Source organism: Pempheris klunzingeri, chromosome 19 (assembly GCF_042242105.1).
Source record: "Pempheris klunzingeri isolate RE-2024b chromosome 19, fPemKlu1.hap1, whole genome shotgun sequence".
NCBI lineage: Eukaryota > Metazoa > Chordata > Actinopteri > Acropomatiformes > Pempheridae > Pempheris > Pempheris klunzingeri.
Window position 1 is genome coordinate 2347897 of NC_092030.1, and position 20357 is coordinate 2368253.

Sequence of the window (20357 nt, forward strand, 5' to 3'; positions counted from 1 at the left end):
GTTTTCCTCATTAGTCTCTATAGCTATGGAATATTTTACAAGGAGGTTTCCAAGTCAGGTAGAGCTACTGTCAGGCTGCATACCTGTAAAACCCACAGCTAAGATCAATTAAACTGAATATCTGCAACTTTACACTAAGTCTACTTATAGGAAGACACCAGTGTTGTGGCATGGGTTAGACACTTTTTATTTTACTTGATACCCAGTAGCTACATGTACAATCTTTTACAGCGATGGAGCAAATGATTTGCATGCTCGCCAATTACTACAAAACCATACTTCCTCAAACCGAGTGACGCCCCTAACAAGCTCCACCAATCAAACGGCTGCGTACATATGATTGACACATACGGCCGCCAATCCCAACCAAAGAGGGCGGGGCTTAACGCCTCTTACCTCAGAGCTTTAACTTGGGGGCAAAACGACACTGTTTGTTGTCATGGCAACGTTGTGTGTGAGCGGAGCGCATGTCAAATGAGTGCTAAAGACTGTAGCTAACTAGCATTACTTAGTCTGCTGTTTTCAGATAGTAATCTAGCACTGGTTGACTTGATAACAGCGGAATATATTGGTAAAAGAAAACAGAGTTAGCTAATGATGCTAGTTTGTTCGTTAACTCTTGTCAACTTCGTGCGGAGACTTCGTGCTAGCAAATAAGGCTACCATGGTTTTGCTAGCCGAGTGAGCTAAAGCCATGTCAAGTAAAAACCTTCCGCCAGTGCGGCATTTGCCACAATGGAGCCGAGTCGGCCGCCTCGGGAAGCCTGGCTCTCCGCGGCGTTTACCGGCGAACCAGCTGCATCCGCTGCCGGTGGTCCCGCCGGTGGTCCCGCCGGTGGACAGAGGACCGGGGGCAGCCGCGGAGGGGGTGTCCTGTCACAGAGACATGGACCCCCGCATCGCATCACTACAGAAGAATATCCAGTTCCTCCAGCAGCAACACAAGGAAACTCTCGAGAAGCTCCATGCAGAGACAGAGTATCTCAAACGGGAAAATAAAGGTGAACAAAGTAGTGCAAAGTAGTCTAGTAGTGGTGATGAGTTCAGTAGAATATGAAGCCTAATAACTTTGTGGTTAGACACTAAACAATGAGACAGTAACTAAACTGATTGTATAGGACTATAGTGCTTTACAGAAGGGAGGGGGGAGGAAACACACTGATAACACAAGTTATAAGATCAAATAAACTTAGTTTTAATGTGCTCTTAAATGAGACTTTGTAGGGGGTTTTCAAAGCTGAGGAGCAAAACAGCAAAGAAAGGTTAATGATCTCCAACACTATATAATAGGTAGAGAGGTAAAGTGCTTTATTGTTCCCAGCTGCAGTGTTATGTTCTTTATGGACAAGTGACACATGGCCCAGAGGGGCACACAATTGGCCCTAAGAATCAATGTCATTATTTTCCATTTACAAGGGGGTGAACTCAGCTGCCTGTTGTGACATCCACCCCCTTATGTAATTCATTTAAGTTCACGACAAAGACCTGTCTCCTGACGAGGCGGCGAAAAGAGAGACATCCAATCCAGGTACGGTGGTCGCATAGCAACTCCAGGGTTTTGATGGTCTCTTAGTGGGAGGTGAACGGAGATCCGGTGTCCCTTCACTGAACAGGCCCGATGCTCCCCCATATAACCGCATCTCACCACCCGTCACGAGACTCCCCAGGCATCTGTCTTCATGCCATCACAGCAGTCAGGCCCCCGTGGAAACATGGGCTGCTTACTGGGACTGTGTTACGAGACCGTGCCTCTAATGTGCTGCCCCACAGCATATCACACTCTAAAATTCTCTTAATATGGACGTTGCAGAGTTGCAGTATAAGCTGATAATGGAGACTCCCAAGTCAAGCAGAAAAGGTAAGATGTAATCCTCATTAACTGGTGTTTTTGTTTCGCCCTGCTATGCACACCTCCTGTTTTTGCTGGACCCAGTCCTGCTGGGTGATATGGATAAGATAGAATATATGTAATTCTATAATGTGATATTGATATATGCAAAGAAATAGATATATATTAAAAAAAACAAGCTATAGCTACTGTCCTTTTTTTGGCCATTTAGGTGTACAATTGGGTAAAACTCAAATCTTCCCAATAACATTTAGGGCACAGCAGTTAACAGTTTCTTCTATCTTCGTCTTTTTCTTCAAGGAATGACACACGGCCAACGAGGCGTCAGACCACCCACGCAGGGAAGTGAAGCCTGTGCGGGACTCTACCTGGAGGAACCACTGCTGGACACGCGGCCCTCACAGGACCAAACACTGAGGTGGATTCCCAAGCAGCTGCATGTGGCTCTTATTCTGTACTTCATCTGTTCAGCAACACTGGTGCAGTGTGATCCATATTTAGGAATGGTTTTTGTCTTGTATCATGTTCGCACACAAAAAACGTTGAGGGACAAAATCATTAGTATCATGGATGTGATGACACTTTGGGTCACTCAGCTGTAATTTCATTACAGTCATTTAAGCTGTATCATGACTTTACAATCTGACAGTATCTTATCTCACCATATTTCTGTCCAGCTCTACATTTAGAAATCACAAAACACTGATGAGAAAAGGCATGTCAAGAAATGTTGATGGGCATACTGACATGAGACTAAATTAAGCACATTTTAGGTGAAAATGACTGTAGAATACTGAATAATATACTGCAGCACAAAAGGTGAGTGAGACGCATGTGTAAAACATTAACAATGACATTTTTTGCTCGAAGAAGATGTGAAATAAAGAACTTGTTGCTCACCACATGTGGTGGTGTACCACACTGACAGCGACTTAGGAAGCAAAAGACGGGTTCACAAAGTGACGTCAGTATCGGCAGCAGAGGGCGTTTGGTTTTAATGCTGACAGATTTTACTGTAAAAGCATTAAACATTACAAACTTATCTACATGTGCTCATATTGTACATCTGGTCGTATGGTACAAACAAGGCCAATGAATTGTTTGGAGTCTCAGTCCGTAGCTTTAACCGCAGCAACTGGCCATTTACAACCAAAACTGCCTCTAACCATTTGTATGTTACTGTCAATTGATATCATCTCTCTCACTACTGGAGAGAAGCATTGGGGAGGCCAGCGAAGTTCTGAGATCTGCCAGGCAGGACCATGTCCCAGAGGTGAGGGGGGGCCTCATCACCTCACTGCAGCCTCTACGAATTCACAGCAGTCCCTCCCAACCTCCGCGCGCCCCCACACTACAGGAGTGTGAGGTCATCATTCGGCAGCTCTACAACGCTAACAGTTTGCAGTCTCAGGAAGTAAGTGCCCGTCATCAGACATCATTAGTCAGAATCTATTTGTTCTCCGGTGTTGTGGACATAAACAGTTTTATTTTATCATTTAGATCATCCGTGTGAAGGCGTTGCTGAGAGATATTGTGTTGAGCAAGAAAATCACCCCAGAAAACTACATTCTGACCAAGGCCTACCTTGTTGATGGTACCCGGTAAAGAGACAGAGAATTTCATCATTTATCTTCATCCACACACAGTATTCCTTTAGAAAACTAGCACCGTTGTTATAAGGGCTTGTCCTTTTCTACTTCTCAGCAAATCCACAGAGGAAAAAACATTTCCCAAACTTGGTCTTCAAACATTTCCGGAAAAAACGTACGTAAATCTGTCTCTGTGCCGAAAACATTCTCAAGCCTCCATACTGCTACATTTACTGCCCCTCGTAGGCTTTTCAGGATGCTCCTCATGTCAGCGAAGCCACCTTGGCCCCCTCAGTTAAGTCTGCATATGTTTCCTTTGTCAGGTTTGGCCCCTGTCAGTCTGGGGTGGTCCTCCCAGCCCTCAAACAGAGCCTCAGCTCCACCGTTGCAGAGAGACAGAGGAGGACTCGTGCTGTGCAGAGAGACCGTTTCAAAAGGATGGTGCAGTGACAAAAACTACCACATAAACAGAAACATGCAAAAAAAAATGAAGGTACAGAATTAGCTTTTCATTTTGCACACAAAAAGAAGAGGAAGGAGTGTCTCAAATCTAGCTTTGCACTGAGAATGGTAAATGTATTTATTTTTTATCAAACGATGCTTTTCAGGACAAGTGAACTTTACTCTGGCTGCTTCTTTTAGTCCGTGTTCACTGCACCTGTGCTGTAATAATTCTGTCGGACTTGTTTTATATCCTACAACTACATGGAACTGATTACCTTCACTTTTAAAGCAGCTGATTATCCACAACTTTTATCTGTGCAAGCAACCTGAGTTAAGACTTTAAAAGCACACGCAATTAATGGTCCACAAGACACTACCAGGATTATTATTATTCACACTGTATGGAACAGGGTCATGCATTCAGTCACCAAGTGTTACCAGTGTGTTCCTACAGTGCAGCTTAGCACAATAATACAAAACTCTATTAAATTATCTCAACATAGAATAATGCTGTTCGTGTATCTGTTGCCTCCTCATTGTTTCTTTTAGAAAGAACTGAATGTGTAAGCTAAGATTTAGTGCATGTGGTGCTGTGTATTATACTACATTATGATGCAAGATCATTTATATGCTTTATTGGAATAATGAACTGTCAACATTACACACTTGCCAGATCATGTAGTGTATGTGGTTTTTAGTGCATTAGCACAGAGAGGTGTTGAGGTGTTATTTGAATGATTTTGACACCAGTGTGGATTGTGCCTACTTGGTTGAAGACATTTTTCTCTCCTACATTGTGTCTGTTGAAGAGGCTTCGCTAGATTCTGTGTTGGTTTGTTATGTCACCAACATGATGTGCATAACACACAAACAGAAAACTGAACAGTGGCTAACATGTGTGCCACAGAAGTCCAAGTGTCATTTTAATGCTCATTTGCCCTTTTTAAACCTGCACAAATCTTCATGTTAATGTTTTAATGGGGGGAAAAAAAAGGAAGTCCAGCTTTTGTAACACTGACTTGTCAGTCCCACTATAGCAGCCACGTGAGTGGAAATAATTAGGGACAAAAATACAATCTAGAATATTCTAACTGTGTTAAAGTTATTATAAACTGGTCCCACATGCTGCAGGGAATTAGCAAAGTTTAAGAATGTGTAGAGCTTTGGCTAAAACTGTGAGGAAGACTTTACTTTACAAATTGTAAACAGAAGACAAACCAAACTGAAATATGAGCAAAACATGAAGTCAGTTTTTGTTTGTGTCTCTCGGTTACTTTTCATCAGCTGCTCTGATAAGAGCTATAAATACCACTACTATTATAGGTTGGGGTCGCCAAGGAGCAGCCGGCTATTCAAATCTCACACAACTTCATCTTCTACAGGATTAAGATCCAGACTGTTCTCTCATTAGCATTCATCAATGATGTTGACACACAATTATACCGTCACAGTACATAAACAATGTATTTATTATTTCTCTGGTGAATTTAAGTCCCTCTGCAGTGGAGCTGTGCTCGTCAGCTTTGGTGATGGTGTGGACATTTATCAGTGAGACGGCCATGTGACAGTCAACACCCCGACAGAGTTTCATAACGTGAATCAAAACTTAGCACCTGGTTGTGTAACAACAAAGGGCAGGTTAAGAGCTGCATGCAGCCAGGTGGGGCAGACAAAGTCCTGGTCTGTCATACTCCACCTCTAGAATGAAATGATGGTACAGTAATCCAGGGTGTTAATCTCAGCATAAGACTTAATACTTATGTCCTTTAGCCAGAGGTAAATAGAATGAGTGAGGTAAAGGTTAGTGAACTGTTTTATGGTGAAGGCTCCACAGTAATGCCCGCTCTACTCTGATATGACATCTACACTTTGTCAGCAACATCTCATCACATGTCCCTCAGCAGGAGTTATTAAGTTTCTCTGGTGTGCATTTGTGTTCAGGCAGATGAACTCAAGGCTGCAGTTGTTGTCCGCCACTTCATATAACATCACATCTGCCTGCAACAGCCTAACGTTGTGTTTAAATAAAAGACACATGTTGTCTCTTGCACCCACTAGATGGTGGTGTTTTCTGAAGAAACATCCATTCAATCACAGCCTAAGGATGTTTCACAGCAGGTCGCCCACATATGTCAAAAATTACCTCAGTGTAATGGAAAATACACATTTACCATTCAATATAATTCATGTACAACGTGTAATTTTTGTATTTATAATAGCGACAAAATGCTATTATTCATACATCCAACTTGAAAATAATCCATCTTAATGAATACCTGTCATTACCTTGTGGTAACAAACCAGACTGCTTGGCTAAAACAATGGTTAAGATAATAGTATGACTCAACCAAAAGTATTCTACAACAATATATGTCCCTAAATATTAGCAATATGTTTTACTGACTTTCACTTCTGAGGAGGAGGACGGCCTGTTTTGGTTTTTATTTCCAATTTGTTGCATCACTGCGTCTTTGTGGAAATGTGGGAATTGGCAGGCGTTAGCCATTAAGACCCAGTGGGTGCAAATCTATTAACATTCAGACAGTGCTGCAGTGATGAGAGCTGCTCGGTGCCAGCTGCAGCCTCGTGAGGCACGGCCACCGAAACCTCGATAAGCAGAGGAACAGAGCTACATCTTTATATGTTTTACTTTCGTCAATGAGCAGAAGTTGTTCACACACTGGATGGCCTTTCATGCTCAGACCGTGTTCTCTAACGCATTCTTTTGATTGTAATGCTCTTTATTTAGGCTTCTTTTGTGGCACTGCCCCTTGCATTTAAATTCACTCTCTCCCTTTCAGCATATTGTTGTGGGCTGGGTAGGCTGGGGAGCTCCAAATCGATGTGTCACACTTCTGTGCCAGATAATACATATTATGAGCATGAATGAAGGGGAAGTTGGAGAACGAGGAATGAAAATAAGGAAATATGTAGAACTTTTTTACCCGTGGCGTGAAATAACTGTTGACGGAACAAATATGCTGCACTTTGCAGTTCAAACATGCTACAGACATTTAACAGGGCTGCCTGTGTCCTCGGGGAACCCACCTGAGATGAGTCACATATGACTGTCATCAGTTAGAAGAATTAAACCCGCAGTCACTCATGTATCATTATACGGCAGTAACAGTGAAATGAAACCTTTCATTCGGCTCAGTGAACACTTGTGAGGGCCAGTCGTCATGGCTTTATGACCAGAACACCTCCAAAGGCCTTTATTCTAAGAAGTCTGTAGGTCTATTAATAGGGTGAAAACCACAGTAGACTTACTTGTACACACTGACATATACATGGCTTATAAAATATACTGATATCATTACATTTATAAAAACTAAATATAAAGCGGTTAAAATGAGATCCACCCTACAGCTTGCACATAATTCCTGAACAATCCAATAATAGAACATATGAACACTCACAGGAGCGGCTTGTCTGCAGAGTATACTACTACTTTTACTGTCAACACTGCAGTATTATTATTGCTCATTCCTCTGATGATACTTTAGTATTTTTACTTAAACACAGGACTTTGTGGCGTTGCTACTTTTACTGAAGGAATCTAAATCACGCATGCAAGATCATTTGTATAGCTTTATTTATCTCCTTCCTTTTTCTATTTATCTATTCTTATTTTAATCTTGAAGCGGCGCTGGAGGCCGAGGGGCAAAGCAACTTGTTCTTATCTGTGCATGTGACAGTTGGATTGAATTGAGATCCACAGATCATCTTTCATGTTTCATCATAATGATAAAAAAAAAATACAAGTGAATAATAAAAGAGGGAAGCTTGTGTGTGTTGCCTCAGAGGGGATCAATAGGCCACCAGAGGACACAGACAGACAGACAGACAGACAGACAGCAGCTCTAACCAGGCCTGTGATGACTGTTGGATGACTGGTGTTTATCTTGTGTTTGACCTCCTGCAGAGTCACGGAAACCTGCCTCACACCTTATGAGCTCTGCACGGAGCTGAGCTGATGGCGGGGGGGGGGAGGAAGACGGAGGGGAGGGGAGGGTAGGTGGGGGGTGTCCGTGGCCTCGTCACCCGCCCCCTTCCCTTCCCTTCCTCCTCCCACCTCCCCCTCCGGCCGTCAGTGACGCGCAGATAGAAAGCGGGACCTGCCCTCCCGTCGCCATTTTTCGGTCTCGGACTCGCACTTCTGGTGGCTCGGGTGCGGGGGGGGACGCGCAGAAACAAGGGAAAGTCTAAAATACGGACTCGGTGGGCCCGGATCCCTCGTGAGCGGTCTGGGACGCACGCGAGCGCGACGGCATTACGCGCCAGCTCCTGAGATGCACGCGCAGGAGGCGAGCGGCTGCTGTGAAACCTTTCTGTGTGTGAAGACGTGTTGCGGGCCGCCATTTTTCTGCCGTGCTGCCTCTGAAGTCCGCTCCGACTCGAGCAGGGGGATTCAAAAGCGCATTTCCGTGACGCGTGCCTTACCGAGAGACCCACGAGAGTCACGGTAACCGTTCGGTGTCCGACCCGCGGCTGCAGGCGACGTTTGGCGGCCATGAGGATCTAACAGGCCACCTTTTCCGTTCTCTGACAGCCACTGGAGGAGACAGACTACCAGAAGAGAAGCCTGCTGGTTTCTCGGAAGGCGCAACGAAAAAGGGAAGCTCCATTGATCATTTGTTGCTTCGGTCTCCGTCGTAAGTTTTTTTTTTTATTATTTTTTCTTTAATTTCTCCCTCTCGGGCCGCTCAGACACCCCCAGCCCGGCCCCGCCGACCCCTGCTGAACACAGGAACCACATTATGCTCCAAAGTTGGGAGAAGCCCGTCGCAGGCTGAGTGTGAACCCGTCGGGCTGCTGCTGCTGTTTGTCCCTCCGGAGCTGCAGCTTCTGTGCAGAGAGCAGCCGAACAGTGTGCTGTGATCGGCCTCCTCCAGCCACACACACACACTTTTAACTTATTGTCGAGCCCGTTTGGCCCCTTTTTCTTCTTGCCTGTAGAGAGATATTAACTTATTTTGGAACAGAGATGTCGACAGCTCGGTTTGACTCAGCCGATCGGTCCGCCTGGTACTTTGGCCCGGTGTCCCGGCAGGATGCTCAGAACCGGCTACAGGGACAGAGACACGGCATGTTTCTTGTTCGAGACTCGTCCACCTGCCCGGGCGACTACGTGCTGTCTGTGTCTGAAAACTCCAAAGTGTCCCACTATATCATCAACTCTTTGCCCAGCAAGAGGTTTAAGATCGGCGACCAAGAGTTCGAGCACCTCCCCGCCCTCCTGGAGTTCTACAAAATCCACTACCTGGACACGACCACGCTGATCGAGCCAGCCCCCAGGTAAGGAGGAGAAAAACGCACCCTGTGATTAGATACTGTGACACCTGGGCGTCATGGATGTCACAGGCTGGCTAATCTAGTTTAACTGTCTATTTTTACCAAAACTAACCCACTTTCAGCCGGGCTGCGGTGCTCTGCAGAGACAGCCTCAAGCATCCACTTCTCCAGATGCATGGTCCAAACCGATGCACCCACCAGCTCTTATCCCCACGTGTACAGTTGACTGACTGTGGTGCCTCAACACACCAGCTGGAGAAACAAACCATCACCAGCCACAGTGCTGGTTGATGGTTTGTGTGCTCTCTTGTTAGTGTTTGCTCACATACAGCAACCACTCTGCTGCTGACGGTGCTGCTTTTAAATCATTCAAAATTTAATTTACATTCACGTGCGAGCATTTCCCGATTTTCACCCACGTAACACAGGCCCTCTGACCTCACGTCAGCTTCTAAGTAACAGAAATCTGTGTGTTATTGTCATTATCAGCTTGACAACTTAACCATATTGTGTCGCCTTCCTCTGCTTTGTTATTCTAATCACTCAAGGTACCCAAGCACAGTGAGTTGTCCCATCCAGCCCGTGGGTGGCCCGGAGGAGAACCAGGAGTATGTGCGGACTCTGTACGACTTTACTGGCAGCGATGCAGAGGACCTTCCCTTCAAGAAGGGGGAGATCCTTATCATCCTGGAGAAGCCAGAGGAGCAGTGGTGGAGCGCCAAGAGCAAAGAGGGGCGTGTCGGGATGATTCCTGTGCCCTATGTGGAGAAACTGGTACGACCCTCGCCTCACCCTGGCCAGCCTTCGCATGGATCTCGCAACTCCAACAGCTATGGGATCCCCGAGCCCTCCCACACCCTCGTCCACGCCTACGCCCAGCCCCAGACACCTTCGCCACTGCCCCCTGGCACACCCGGAGCCATTATCACCCCTCTACCGTCCATGCAGAACGGCCCCGTCATGGCAAAAGCCATCCAGAAACGAGTGCCATGCGCTTACGACAAAACGGCTCTTGCTCTAGAGGTATTGTGAAATGGGATTTCACTTTATTCACCCTTTTTTTTTTTTTTTTTATATGATATGCTTTTTCTTTCCCTCTCCTCTCTTCCTCTCTCGGGAGTCACGTTAACATCATCTGCTGTGTGAAAATCTGCTTTGGTGGATTGCTGCTTTGTGTTTAAGTATTGTAGTCCACATTGGACCATTTGGTCTTTCTATAAAGTGGGTCAAGTATTTGTAAATTCTGCGGGAAGTTGATTCAGAGCTTTGAACTAACTTCCATTGGGTTCAAATTGGGCAACATTACCGAGGTAAAAGATCCTAAACATTTCCAGAAAACAGCTTATTGTTTGTCATATAATCAGATTTTTGTTCAGCTGTACCTCTGATCTCTCTGTGTAGAAGCCTCTTAACACGAGGCCCAGAAGCAGAGTTTGGCCTCCCTGTCTGTGAGCCTCACCTCTGACCCGGTTTAACATAGTCACAGGTGTGATCTGTTAAACCTGTACCCAACAGGGATGTCCGCCTGTGCATCGCTGCAGCACGGCAAAGAGTCCAACCAATGAAGCAGTGCCGTAAAGCGGCACTGCCCCGTTCAAGCAGTGGAATCGATATTTCTACCTCAATGCTCAAACTGTGTCCGGCTGCATCGTTTAACAAGGACACTTGGGTCCTGCTCAGTCACGCCTACGCAGCTGAGTATGGATATGTTGACACTGTCATTTTTAAATGAGCACATTAAAGAGTTTCAGTATAGATAAATGAGGACAGAGCTGCTAGATTAGCCAGTCTGTCATTGTAGAGTGTCAGTGTAGAAATCTGTAATATGCTGCAGAGGACAGGAGTTCAGAGGCTGAAATTGAAGTTTTAAGCACCTAGAAATCATCACATCCTGACTGGGACCTCTGGGAGGAGGAGCTGGAGGATTCCCAGGTCAGGCATCAACAGTCTTAGGCGATATGCTTTTGCATCGATCATGAGAGACTGTGGGCCGTCGAACGTCAGTTATTTTTGCCCTGGAACATTTTTTTTGAAAATGTCTTTAGAGGACAGGAACTGAAGAGCACCTTTTTAATTGTACAGTCAAAGCAGATGGAAATAGTTCGTTTCACACCTAAAGTGGAACATTTCTAGCACTGCACCGTTTCTTGGAAGGTTCAGCTGCACTCTGCATTGAAGATGCAGTCGTCAATAGACGGTAATGAGCCAGGAGAAAAACACCAGAGCTGCCTATGGAGCCTTCACAGCATTCTTGGTGGGTCTGTGTGTGAAAGTGCCATAAGATAAGTTGCTTCTCCTCTCCAGTTGTCTATCATTTAAGACTTTGCTCCTGCTGTGCTGTCACACCACGGCAGTCATAAGCAGACAGCAGACGCTCTTGTCACTGGCTGCCAGTTGTTAGCGGGGGTGGGGTGTGACGTCTTCAACTCGTCGCTCCGGGCACTGGCATCGTGCTGCACGGTGGGATGGTGGGATGGTATTTGTTGGCTGCATTCAGTGAAAATGAATGAATGCCAGTCACATTAATTGTTTGGTGTTAGATAGTTAGACGCTGATTCTCTGGCTTCTGAGTGGACGAGAGGTCGTGGTGGGGTGATGATGCAGGAGTTATACATACACGGTTTGGTTTCTCCTTTAAACACTGCAGTGCTTTTCTTTCTTGGAATGATAAATTAAATGCGAAATTCACCCTGGCAGCTATAAGTTGAGGGCAGGCTGGGACTCTTTGGCTAAACTGACCATAATATTGTGACTCAGTTTCCACTAATGGGCGACTGCAGCTCCCACTGGCTCAGGCTCAATCTTCTTGCTAGCTAGCTAGCTGCTCACCACGCAGCAGCTCTGCCGGCAGCACCGGCGCAGGTCACATCCCTGTTGCATTTCTCTGCGTTGCACAATCCAAAACTGCTTTGACCGTGGTTACGTGTTGAAGCATGTGATGCAGTGCATAATGTGCACCTCTCGTGTATTCTGAGGCTCCAAAGAGCGAATGGTTTCCATGTTAAAGGTCAGACAGCTCCCTCTAACAACATTAGTCTCTGCTCGCTCCGCTGTGTCTCTAACACACAAGTGACAACACATAACAGCAATCACCTCAGGAAACGCCTCACAGCTCTTTCAGACTGACACCGTGTTGGAGTTGAGTGCTGCACCCTCTGCTGCCCGTCACTGTCCATCAGAGAGACACAGAGAGAGAGAGAGAGAGCAGGAGCACACACCAATGGGCAAAGCAAGCGTCTGGGAAGTGAAACTAAAACATGACTAGTTGACACCTTATGCAATTCTTTGCAATCATACGGTGCAGCGATGGAGTGTACTCAGCTACAGCTGCAGGCTGGGGGGGCTACAGATGAGCCTGTGATGGAGGTGTCGTGTCCAGAGCTGCTGTCAGGTGACGTATTCACGGTGCCTTAAGTGCCATGGTGTTTTTCGTTACCACACCTCAAGTGTGCCGCTGTTGTGGAAACGGAGTCTGAACTTCCACAGTTTGTTAATCCTGGGGATGCAGAGAGGCTGTTCTCATGTGTGCTGATGCAACAGTGTCACACTGATATCACTCCTCCCACAGGCACAGAGCAAAAGATGATATGAATCATCTGAAGGAAAACTGATGCACACTTCATAGTTTGCACCATGACCTCTTTCCTTCAACGTTACTCATCGGGTTTAGATGAGTTTGTTTTTTAAATGTCAGATTTGATTCTCAATTTGTTTTACGTTCAGTCCTGTAATAATCTTACTAAATATAACAATCTAATCTCCTGTTGCCAATAACAAGTTCTAATGGTACAGACGCTGTTTCTCTGGACACGGTGTCCAGGTTGAGGCTGCAGGTCTGAGTTTTGGCACCATGTTTCTGTGCTCTTAGAAACATGTACGTACAGATGCTGCTGTTCTGAGAAGCTTTGGTTCCTCATTTCTCTTCACGCTGACCCCGCCTAAAGCAGTACAGAGGACAGCCTTCGTGCCTCAGTGGCATCTGTCCTGGATTATTCTAAATCCATCGTCTGTCTGCAGCGGTTCTACTCGTTAATACACTCATTTCTTCACAATTTCTTCTCTTTCAGTGTCAGTGGTTTTGTCTTTTAAATGTTGTGTGTTAGAAAAACTTTGTGGCCACAGGTTTTTCAGAGGTGTGCGTGATAACGTTCTCTGTTCCTCTGTGCTGAGAGGAGAGCTAAAAGAAAGCAGGCCTAAATACACGAGGCCTGAGTGGACAGTTTGAAGGTGAATCACAAAATCCAGCCAGTCAGTGTCGTAATTGACAAACTTGAGAGAAGGAAGCCACCAGAAACCCTAGAAACGAATCACTAGAAAGAAACGAGACGACACCCTCGTGCTTCCTGTGGTATTTCTGATGTACTAGGCTGAAATTTGCTTTGCACCAAAAACGCATACTTAACCATGTCACATCATGTCTCTTCTGTCTGTCTCTGGCTCAGCATACATTATGGCTTACAGCAAAAACCCTTCAGCTCTGTGCTGTGGCTATTTTGGGGCCTCTGGGTTTTAAGAAGCAGAAGCTATGAGTCATTTATTCACTTCAGAGACACGCAGCCCACAACAAATGAAATTAGGTTTTCAGTTTTAGCCGTTTTTCATTACTACTGTCTTAATAAATAATTTTCTCTGTTGTGATAATGCTAGAATTCTTCAGCCGGAGCTCCTGTGTTGGCAGGAAATTTGATTATTTAAAAGATACTTAATTAATCAGTTGCATTCATAACAACCACCTCTTCTGATTGAAGATTTAGTCTTTGAAATACATTAGGGGATATAATTCATCTCTTAGAAACAGGCTGAAACCTGTTATTTTTTTCCACTTAAGTCATTCTATTGAAAGTATGCGACAGCAATCTGATTTCACTACAACATGACTCATTCAAACTGGTTGATTCAAGTTTTTTTTTTTTTTTATCGTTCTTTGACAGACATGTTCAGCGGAAGCTCTTTATGACTATGTAGCATTCTTGTCATTCCAGGGCAGCGTGAAGGATTATTCTCACAGATAATGTCGAGGACTAGATGTCCTTGAAGCCTCATTCTGAAGTTAAAGCTACAAATGGTGTGCCCGCACGTTCCCTTTTCAATGATGGAGACTTTTCTCTTCTAATCCTGATAAAGAACATATGGCTTTAACAGATTGGGGTCACATGCGGTGTCACAGACCCATCAGAGCGACAGCTCTGTGCTCCTCCGGCGTCTCTTTGAACCACAGTGTGATCTGCACGTGGAAACCTGACAAACGGCTGTTATTTTAAAAATGTATCTTAAAGCTTTTGTCCTGGATGTTGTGTAGCTCACAGGGGCCGTGTGGCAAATGCATTTAGTTTTTTTTCCTGTTGACTCTTAATGCTTCTCGTCTCATTTTGTGTGTCGTTTACTTTGGAGTCTGGTGCTGCAGATAATCACCAGCTTAAAATTCAAATGAACTCTATCTTTTGCATAATGCACCTGCAGGTAAAATAGGAAGAGAGAAACTCTGATCCGCCGTCACTGGGTTGTCAGGATGGTCTTAGTTTAGTCGTTGTGTTACAGAACTTAAACTGTGTTACCTGGACTGGTTTAACTTGCATTCACATCTTTCACATGTGATTCACATTGTCATCTAAAGACTAAAGACTTACTTTATTGATCCCCATAGGGGGAAATTCACATATTACAGCAGCCACAGAGGCAGGGGCAAGATAATAGAAAATAAAATAAAATAAAATAAGCAATAGTAAATATATATATTTTGTAATGATGATAGATAAATATTTACACTATGAACATAAATGTAGTGTATGGAAAACAGTTGATTATCAAGATCACTAGTCTGTACTCTACAGTGTGAGGCACTTCTGTTAAACTTAAATGTCATGGTGCTATTGTGGTGTGAACAACTCATCTGTAACAACGGTTTCAGTTTTGGTTTGATCACACTTGCGTTTTAAGATAAAGCAGAATATAACAATAATGACTGGAGTTAAAGTATATTTATTATAATTTATTTTCTCTAAGATGCTCACAGAAGAACTCCAGGCCGCACTGTGCATCAATCGTACTAAATCCTGATGTGTATAGTTTATCACTCACTCCTGTAACGAGGCCTCCTGTCCTTCCTCCTCCAGGTCGGTGACATCGTCAAGGTTACACGGATGAACATCAGCGGTCAGTGGGAGGGAGAGGTGAACGGGCGGAGGGGTCTCTTCCCATTCACCCACGTCAAAATCATAGACCCCCAGAATCCGGATGAGAGTGACTGACCCAAGAGTTCGACTGGACCCTCTTGCCAGTGCCGACGTGTCCCTGAATGTGCTGGCTGTCTCCACCTTTCCCGCCAGTGTCACCACGGTTACGTGCTTGCCTGCTTGGGGCTGTACAATGATAGCGACCCCTCTGTTGTTGCCAACCGTTGCAAGGCTTTCTGACTGTTTACAGCTTTGGACTTTGGATCCAAACTAAAAACCTGACCCCGCTTCTCCCGGTCCCCTTCCCCGTGTCTTGGTTCCAGGCTGGGCAGTGTTTTTGCATCAGTGTCCTTTTCATTTCCAGATCACTGGGCATCAGTGTGAGTGAGTGAATGTGTGCGTGTGTGTGTGTGTGTGTGTGTTCACAATAGATATTTACCACATTACATCACAACATGTCTGTTTTTTTATTTGATATCTGAGTATTTTCTGTTTTGTTTGAGGTCTTGGGGACTTTAGGACGTGTTGGTGTGTGTTTGTTCTGTTGATGTGAGGATCTTTGTACTAAGTAGGGAAAAGCAACATCCCTATGGACTTGGGAGAGCACTGAGGCAATGAGGAGCTAACCAGCCAGTCAAATGTTATTTCTCCAAACAATCAAGTCACTGTTGTACCTTAACCATCACACAAGCACACACGTGCACACACTTCTTGGCCGTGAGTTATTCAGGTCGACAGGCTTTTGATGTGTGTGTGATGTGACTGGAGGCGGGAGGAGGAGAGAGGAGAGGTGGGCTTGTGCTCGATCCCATCCTCTCTTCAACCTGGCACAAGTCTGGCTGACGAGACTTATTTATCGTTTGTTAATAAGACATGACGCGACCATGTGTGATTTAATCTTTCCTGTGCCACACGATCAACAGTAGTTCTTTTTTGTTTTATTTTTATTTGTGACGTGGAGGAGGTGAATGGTAAAGGGATACGTTTGCATGTCCACTGGGTACCTTCTCTTCACTGTCCTTCACATTATTCTGAACTAAAAGGACACCGCTTAGAGATTCGCAGGATTTTAGTGCCAACAGCACCGAGCACTAGAAAATATTTCAACTCTCTGCATAGGAGCGCAAAGCTTTGAGCAGGTTTTCAGTCAAATAGCAACGGCAGTAGCCCTGGCCAGCACTTCCCACAGGCAACCTACTACGAGGCTAGCTAAGAACGCAGTGTGGGCACGAGGACTGAAGGCTTTCCACTGAGGCGAGGACTGTGTGTGTCGGAGGGAGGAAATGTTTCAGCAAGCCAATGAGATCCCATCAATGCCTTTTTTATTCAGAGAGCAAGAGAAATGCAACTTTTAGTGCATGCGATCCCCTCTCTACCCATATGTTTTTAATGTGATGTTACACCGGTCAGGATTTAGGATTTCAACCAGCTTTACTCCTTCAATATTTGGTCTGTGCACAATTTCTGTCTCTCTTTATGCAAACAGAATCTATCAGAGAAGTGGGCAAGCATCTTTGTTCATTATGCGCTGCAGCCGCTTCTATTTGATCAGTAGGAGTCGAAGATAAAACGGTTGTGCAGACGGCCACCCCTACATCTCTGCTGTAAAAATGAAATGTTTCACCCCCGTCTCTTCCACTGATTCCCATTCAAATCATTGCTCAGCTGTTCACTCAGTAATATTGTGCAGCTTTTTAGTTTTATCCCCCCTTTTTTTTTTTTTTTTTTATATATTCAGCTATTAAATCAAGCATTTTTGTTAAAATGAGTGATGTTATGAAACAAAAGTACCTAGAGTGACATTTACAAAAGGGAAAAATGCCTGCTGGTTGCCTCTGTGCATGACCTCTTGGCCGGGGAGATGGTTTTACCTGGCCAAATGCTGCTTAATGTCATTTATTTCCTTATTGAGTAAAGGTTTCTTTTATTTTTAATCCCTCCTGGTCTGTGCAAACAAGCCAGCGTGGATTTTCCTCATCAACCTTAATGGAATCTACTAATTAAGCAATACACCCTGATTATTTCTTTTCTTGAGGTGAACTTGCTTTTGTCATGCTTCTGATTTGTTTTGTAATGGCATTAACAGTATTACTGTGCTCTCTTCTCATCTTCTAGGAAAGCCTGTCTTTTACTTAAGAATTGAAAATTGTGCCTTTTATTTTCTTATACCATTTACATGTGTTAATATTTCCCATGGTTAACACCTGTGCTGGTATTGACCCTTTATGTACAGAACAAGTAAATAAAATTTACGTCTACTTCTTTAAGTCTCGTCCCTGTCCTCTGTCTGTCTGCGCGCCGCCCGGCCAACACAGATGGTCCGGCGTGGACGCGTTTGCAGTAGGCCGGCGTCTCAGGTTGTGTATCTGGAGCACAGGACAGTCGCTCTCATTTTTGACAGCTCCAGTTTTGATTCTGGCTGCGCCCAGGAGAAAGGAAGCAATTAATGAATTTTAATGAAGTGCTAATAAAAGACTGTCAGCTGACCTAGAGATGGGGGAATGGAAAACTTTTCAAGGGCAGTGCTTCAGATGGGCATGTTGTGTGACTGTTTGTTCGGCACTTTTATCGTCAGGTACAAATAACACAAATGTGGTAAAGGATTGTGGTCCCAGTAGGAGATGGAGTACTGCAGCCATTCACACTGAGCCCCCTCCTGGGACTTTACTGAAGCATACGTGAATATGCCACATTATGCAACTGTTCCCGTGTGCAGTAGCCGAGGGCGTACGTGTATGTACAGAATGTATGATGCCTGAGGAAATGCTAGGATTCTACACAGATAGCACCGTGACGTAGCAGATATATTCAAATATTGAATAACCTCACCACCGTGTTATCAGAGTAAGATGTCAGTTGTACGTTTTAGAAATGGAGAAAATTAGAAACTAAGTTTTCTTCCTGCACCTTTCTCGTGTGTCTACCTGTAGTGAGGCACAAGTGTGTCAGTTAGATGTTAATTTCAGGCTAAGGTTTTAAATGATTGCTTTTTTAAAACTATGGTACGATTAGAGAAACTGTATTTAGGTCGCTCTCTGGCTTTTAGCTGTGTGTGTACAGTGTGTGCCCGGTTAAACTGCCATTAAAGCCAGTCGATGTCTGGACGGTGATAGGATAGGCTCAGTAAGAATGACCATCATGAATCAAACTTAGCTGAGTCTGACCTCTCCTCAGGGCACTGTGTGTGTGTGTGTGTGTGTGTGTGTGTGTGTGTGTGTGTGTGTGTGTGTGTGTGTGTGTGTGTGTGTGTGTGTGTGTGTGTGTGTGTGTGTGTGTGTGTGTGTGTGGCACGATCGATCACGGCCCTCCTACAGTCCATTACCACCACCGCCCTCAGCCGCCATACTGAAGAGCATTTGGTCCACAGAGGTGAAGCTTTGTTGTCTAAAAATATGAAGGTAAATGATTAACATGAAAAAGACGACTGATTTATTTATTAAGACAAAAAACCAAAAACACTGTGTCACTGGTGACTAATGTAAATGATTCACATGAATGAAAATATGAATCAATCTACATAATTAATCTTCTAAGAGGCGACTAAACCCACAGGTTTCTTGTTTTTTGGTTGGACTCTGAATGCACCATCTGTCTGTTTAAGCCCCCTGTGTTTTTAGAGCTGCACCAGCTCTCACACACAGAATAACCATCAGGTTGATCACAGTGTTTTCCAAATATGAAGTCTAATATTTAGCTGTCAGCCTCCGATAGTCTGCATGATTCCTTCTCTAGGTGTGCATCACCACTGGTGTGTCCACACACTCCAGTGCCCCCAGTGTCTTATCCATCGGTTCTTAGTAAGCAGCCGTGATGCACAAGATGTAAGGCCAGGAGTTACTCAGCACTCTAACTGGCACAGTCAGGCTTGGAATAGCTTGCATGTCATCCTCTCACCTTACACAAGGAGCTGCCAGTCAGGCACACCGAGCCCCCTACTTTAACAAGCCCTTGTGTGCATATAGATATTAAACAAAACAATGATGAGGAGTGAGTTTTGACCTCCTCCTTTATATCATGAAGGCATAGAACAGAACTCAGGATCATTAGTTGGCTGCTGGAAAAGCCTTCACTAAACACGCTCATGCCCCTGGGTGCTGGAAGTATAACTCGAGCACACTAATTGACCCCATCTGTGGTCTATAATTCATTATATAGTGAGGTGAGAGGAATCCGGGATGAGCGAACAGGGTGACCCAGATGGCCCAGGATACCTCACACAGACGTGGAGGTTAAAAAACGACCCTCCTGCAATCAGACTGTGACACTTTGAAGCTTCCCCACAGTCTAAATATCTGACGTTAACGAGGTGTTCTTCAGAGACAGTCACTGGGAACATGTCTGCTCGGTTGGCGCTGTTCAAGCTTTTGCCTCTCTGTGTGTGTTTCTTTTTACAGTAACATTAAAAAAAAAAAGTGCATTTCACAAAAACACGTCAGTTGATGTGCTCTAGAAAATTCCTTTGCAGTGTGTGCTCCCTGAAGCTTTATAAATGTCCCAGATATGGCTTCCCTCTCTGTCTCTCGTAAAACATTTACAGCACAGACGCTCCAGCCTTCTGCCGGGGAAACTATGCCAGACTATGATGGTAATTCCACACTAGCTGTCTGTCATCACTTTATCAGGTCAGACTCGCTGCTCCAGGACAGCCTCTCGTTGCTCCATCATTATCGGCCCTCAGAGGGCTGTTGTTGTGTAATGCCCGTCCTCGAAGGATTCAAATATAGCTGATGAAAACAGACTTGGTGTTCTTGTGACATTTAATCGCTGAACTCTCAGTTTTAGTGTAGCCGTGGATTTGCCGGAGCAGCTGGGCCATGATCCCACACAGAGTGTGTCATATAACCTTGTTTGGATTCATTTTAAAGTGTGCTGAGCATCAGAGAGCTCATCTGTGTTCAGCCACAGTGGCAGCAGGGCTCTGAGGAATGTAGGTTGAATGGCTGGTTCATCACTTTGGTCCAGACGGAACTGGATCAACAACTATTAACCGTTTTCTATGAAATGTTG

The 20357-nt window shown here is 44.8% G+C and overlaps 2 protein-coding genes across 2 annotated transcripts; both read left to right on the top strand.

Annotated features, from left to right (window-relative positions):
- Positions 1-694: 694 nt before the first annotated feature.
- Positions 695-4040, top strand: ccdc74b (coiled-coil domain containing 74B). Its single transcript, XM_070851080.1, has 7 exons — positions 695-1001; positions 1811-1858; positions 2150-2267; positions 3068-3263; positions 3350-3450; positions 3554-3613; positions 3762-4040. Exons 1-7 carry the CDS (start codon positions 695-697, stop codon positions 3886-3888), a joined length of 957 nt encoding a protein of 318 aa, XP_070707181.1. The 3' UTR covers positions 3889-4040.
- A 3982-nt stretch (positions 4041-8022) lies between these two features.
- crkl (v-crk avian sarcoma virus CT10 oncogene homolog-like) lies at positions 8023-17617 on the top strand. Its single transcript, XM_070850809.1, has 3 exons — positions 8023-9180; positions 9726-10200; positions 15291-17617. Exons 1-3 carry the CDS (start codon positions 8870-8872, stop codon positions 15423-15425), a joined length of 921 nt encoding a protein of 306 aa, XP_070706910.1. The 5' UTR covers positions 8023-8869; the 3' UTR covers positions 15426-17617.
- The last annotated feature ends 2740 nt before the right edge of the window (positions 17618-20357 follow it).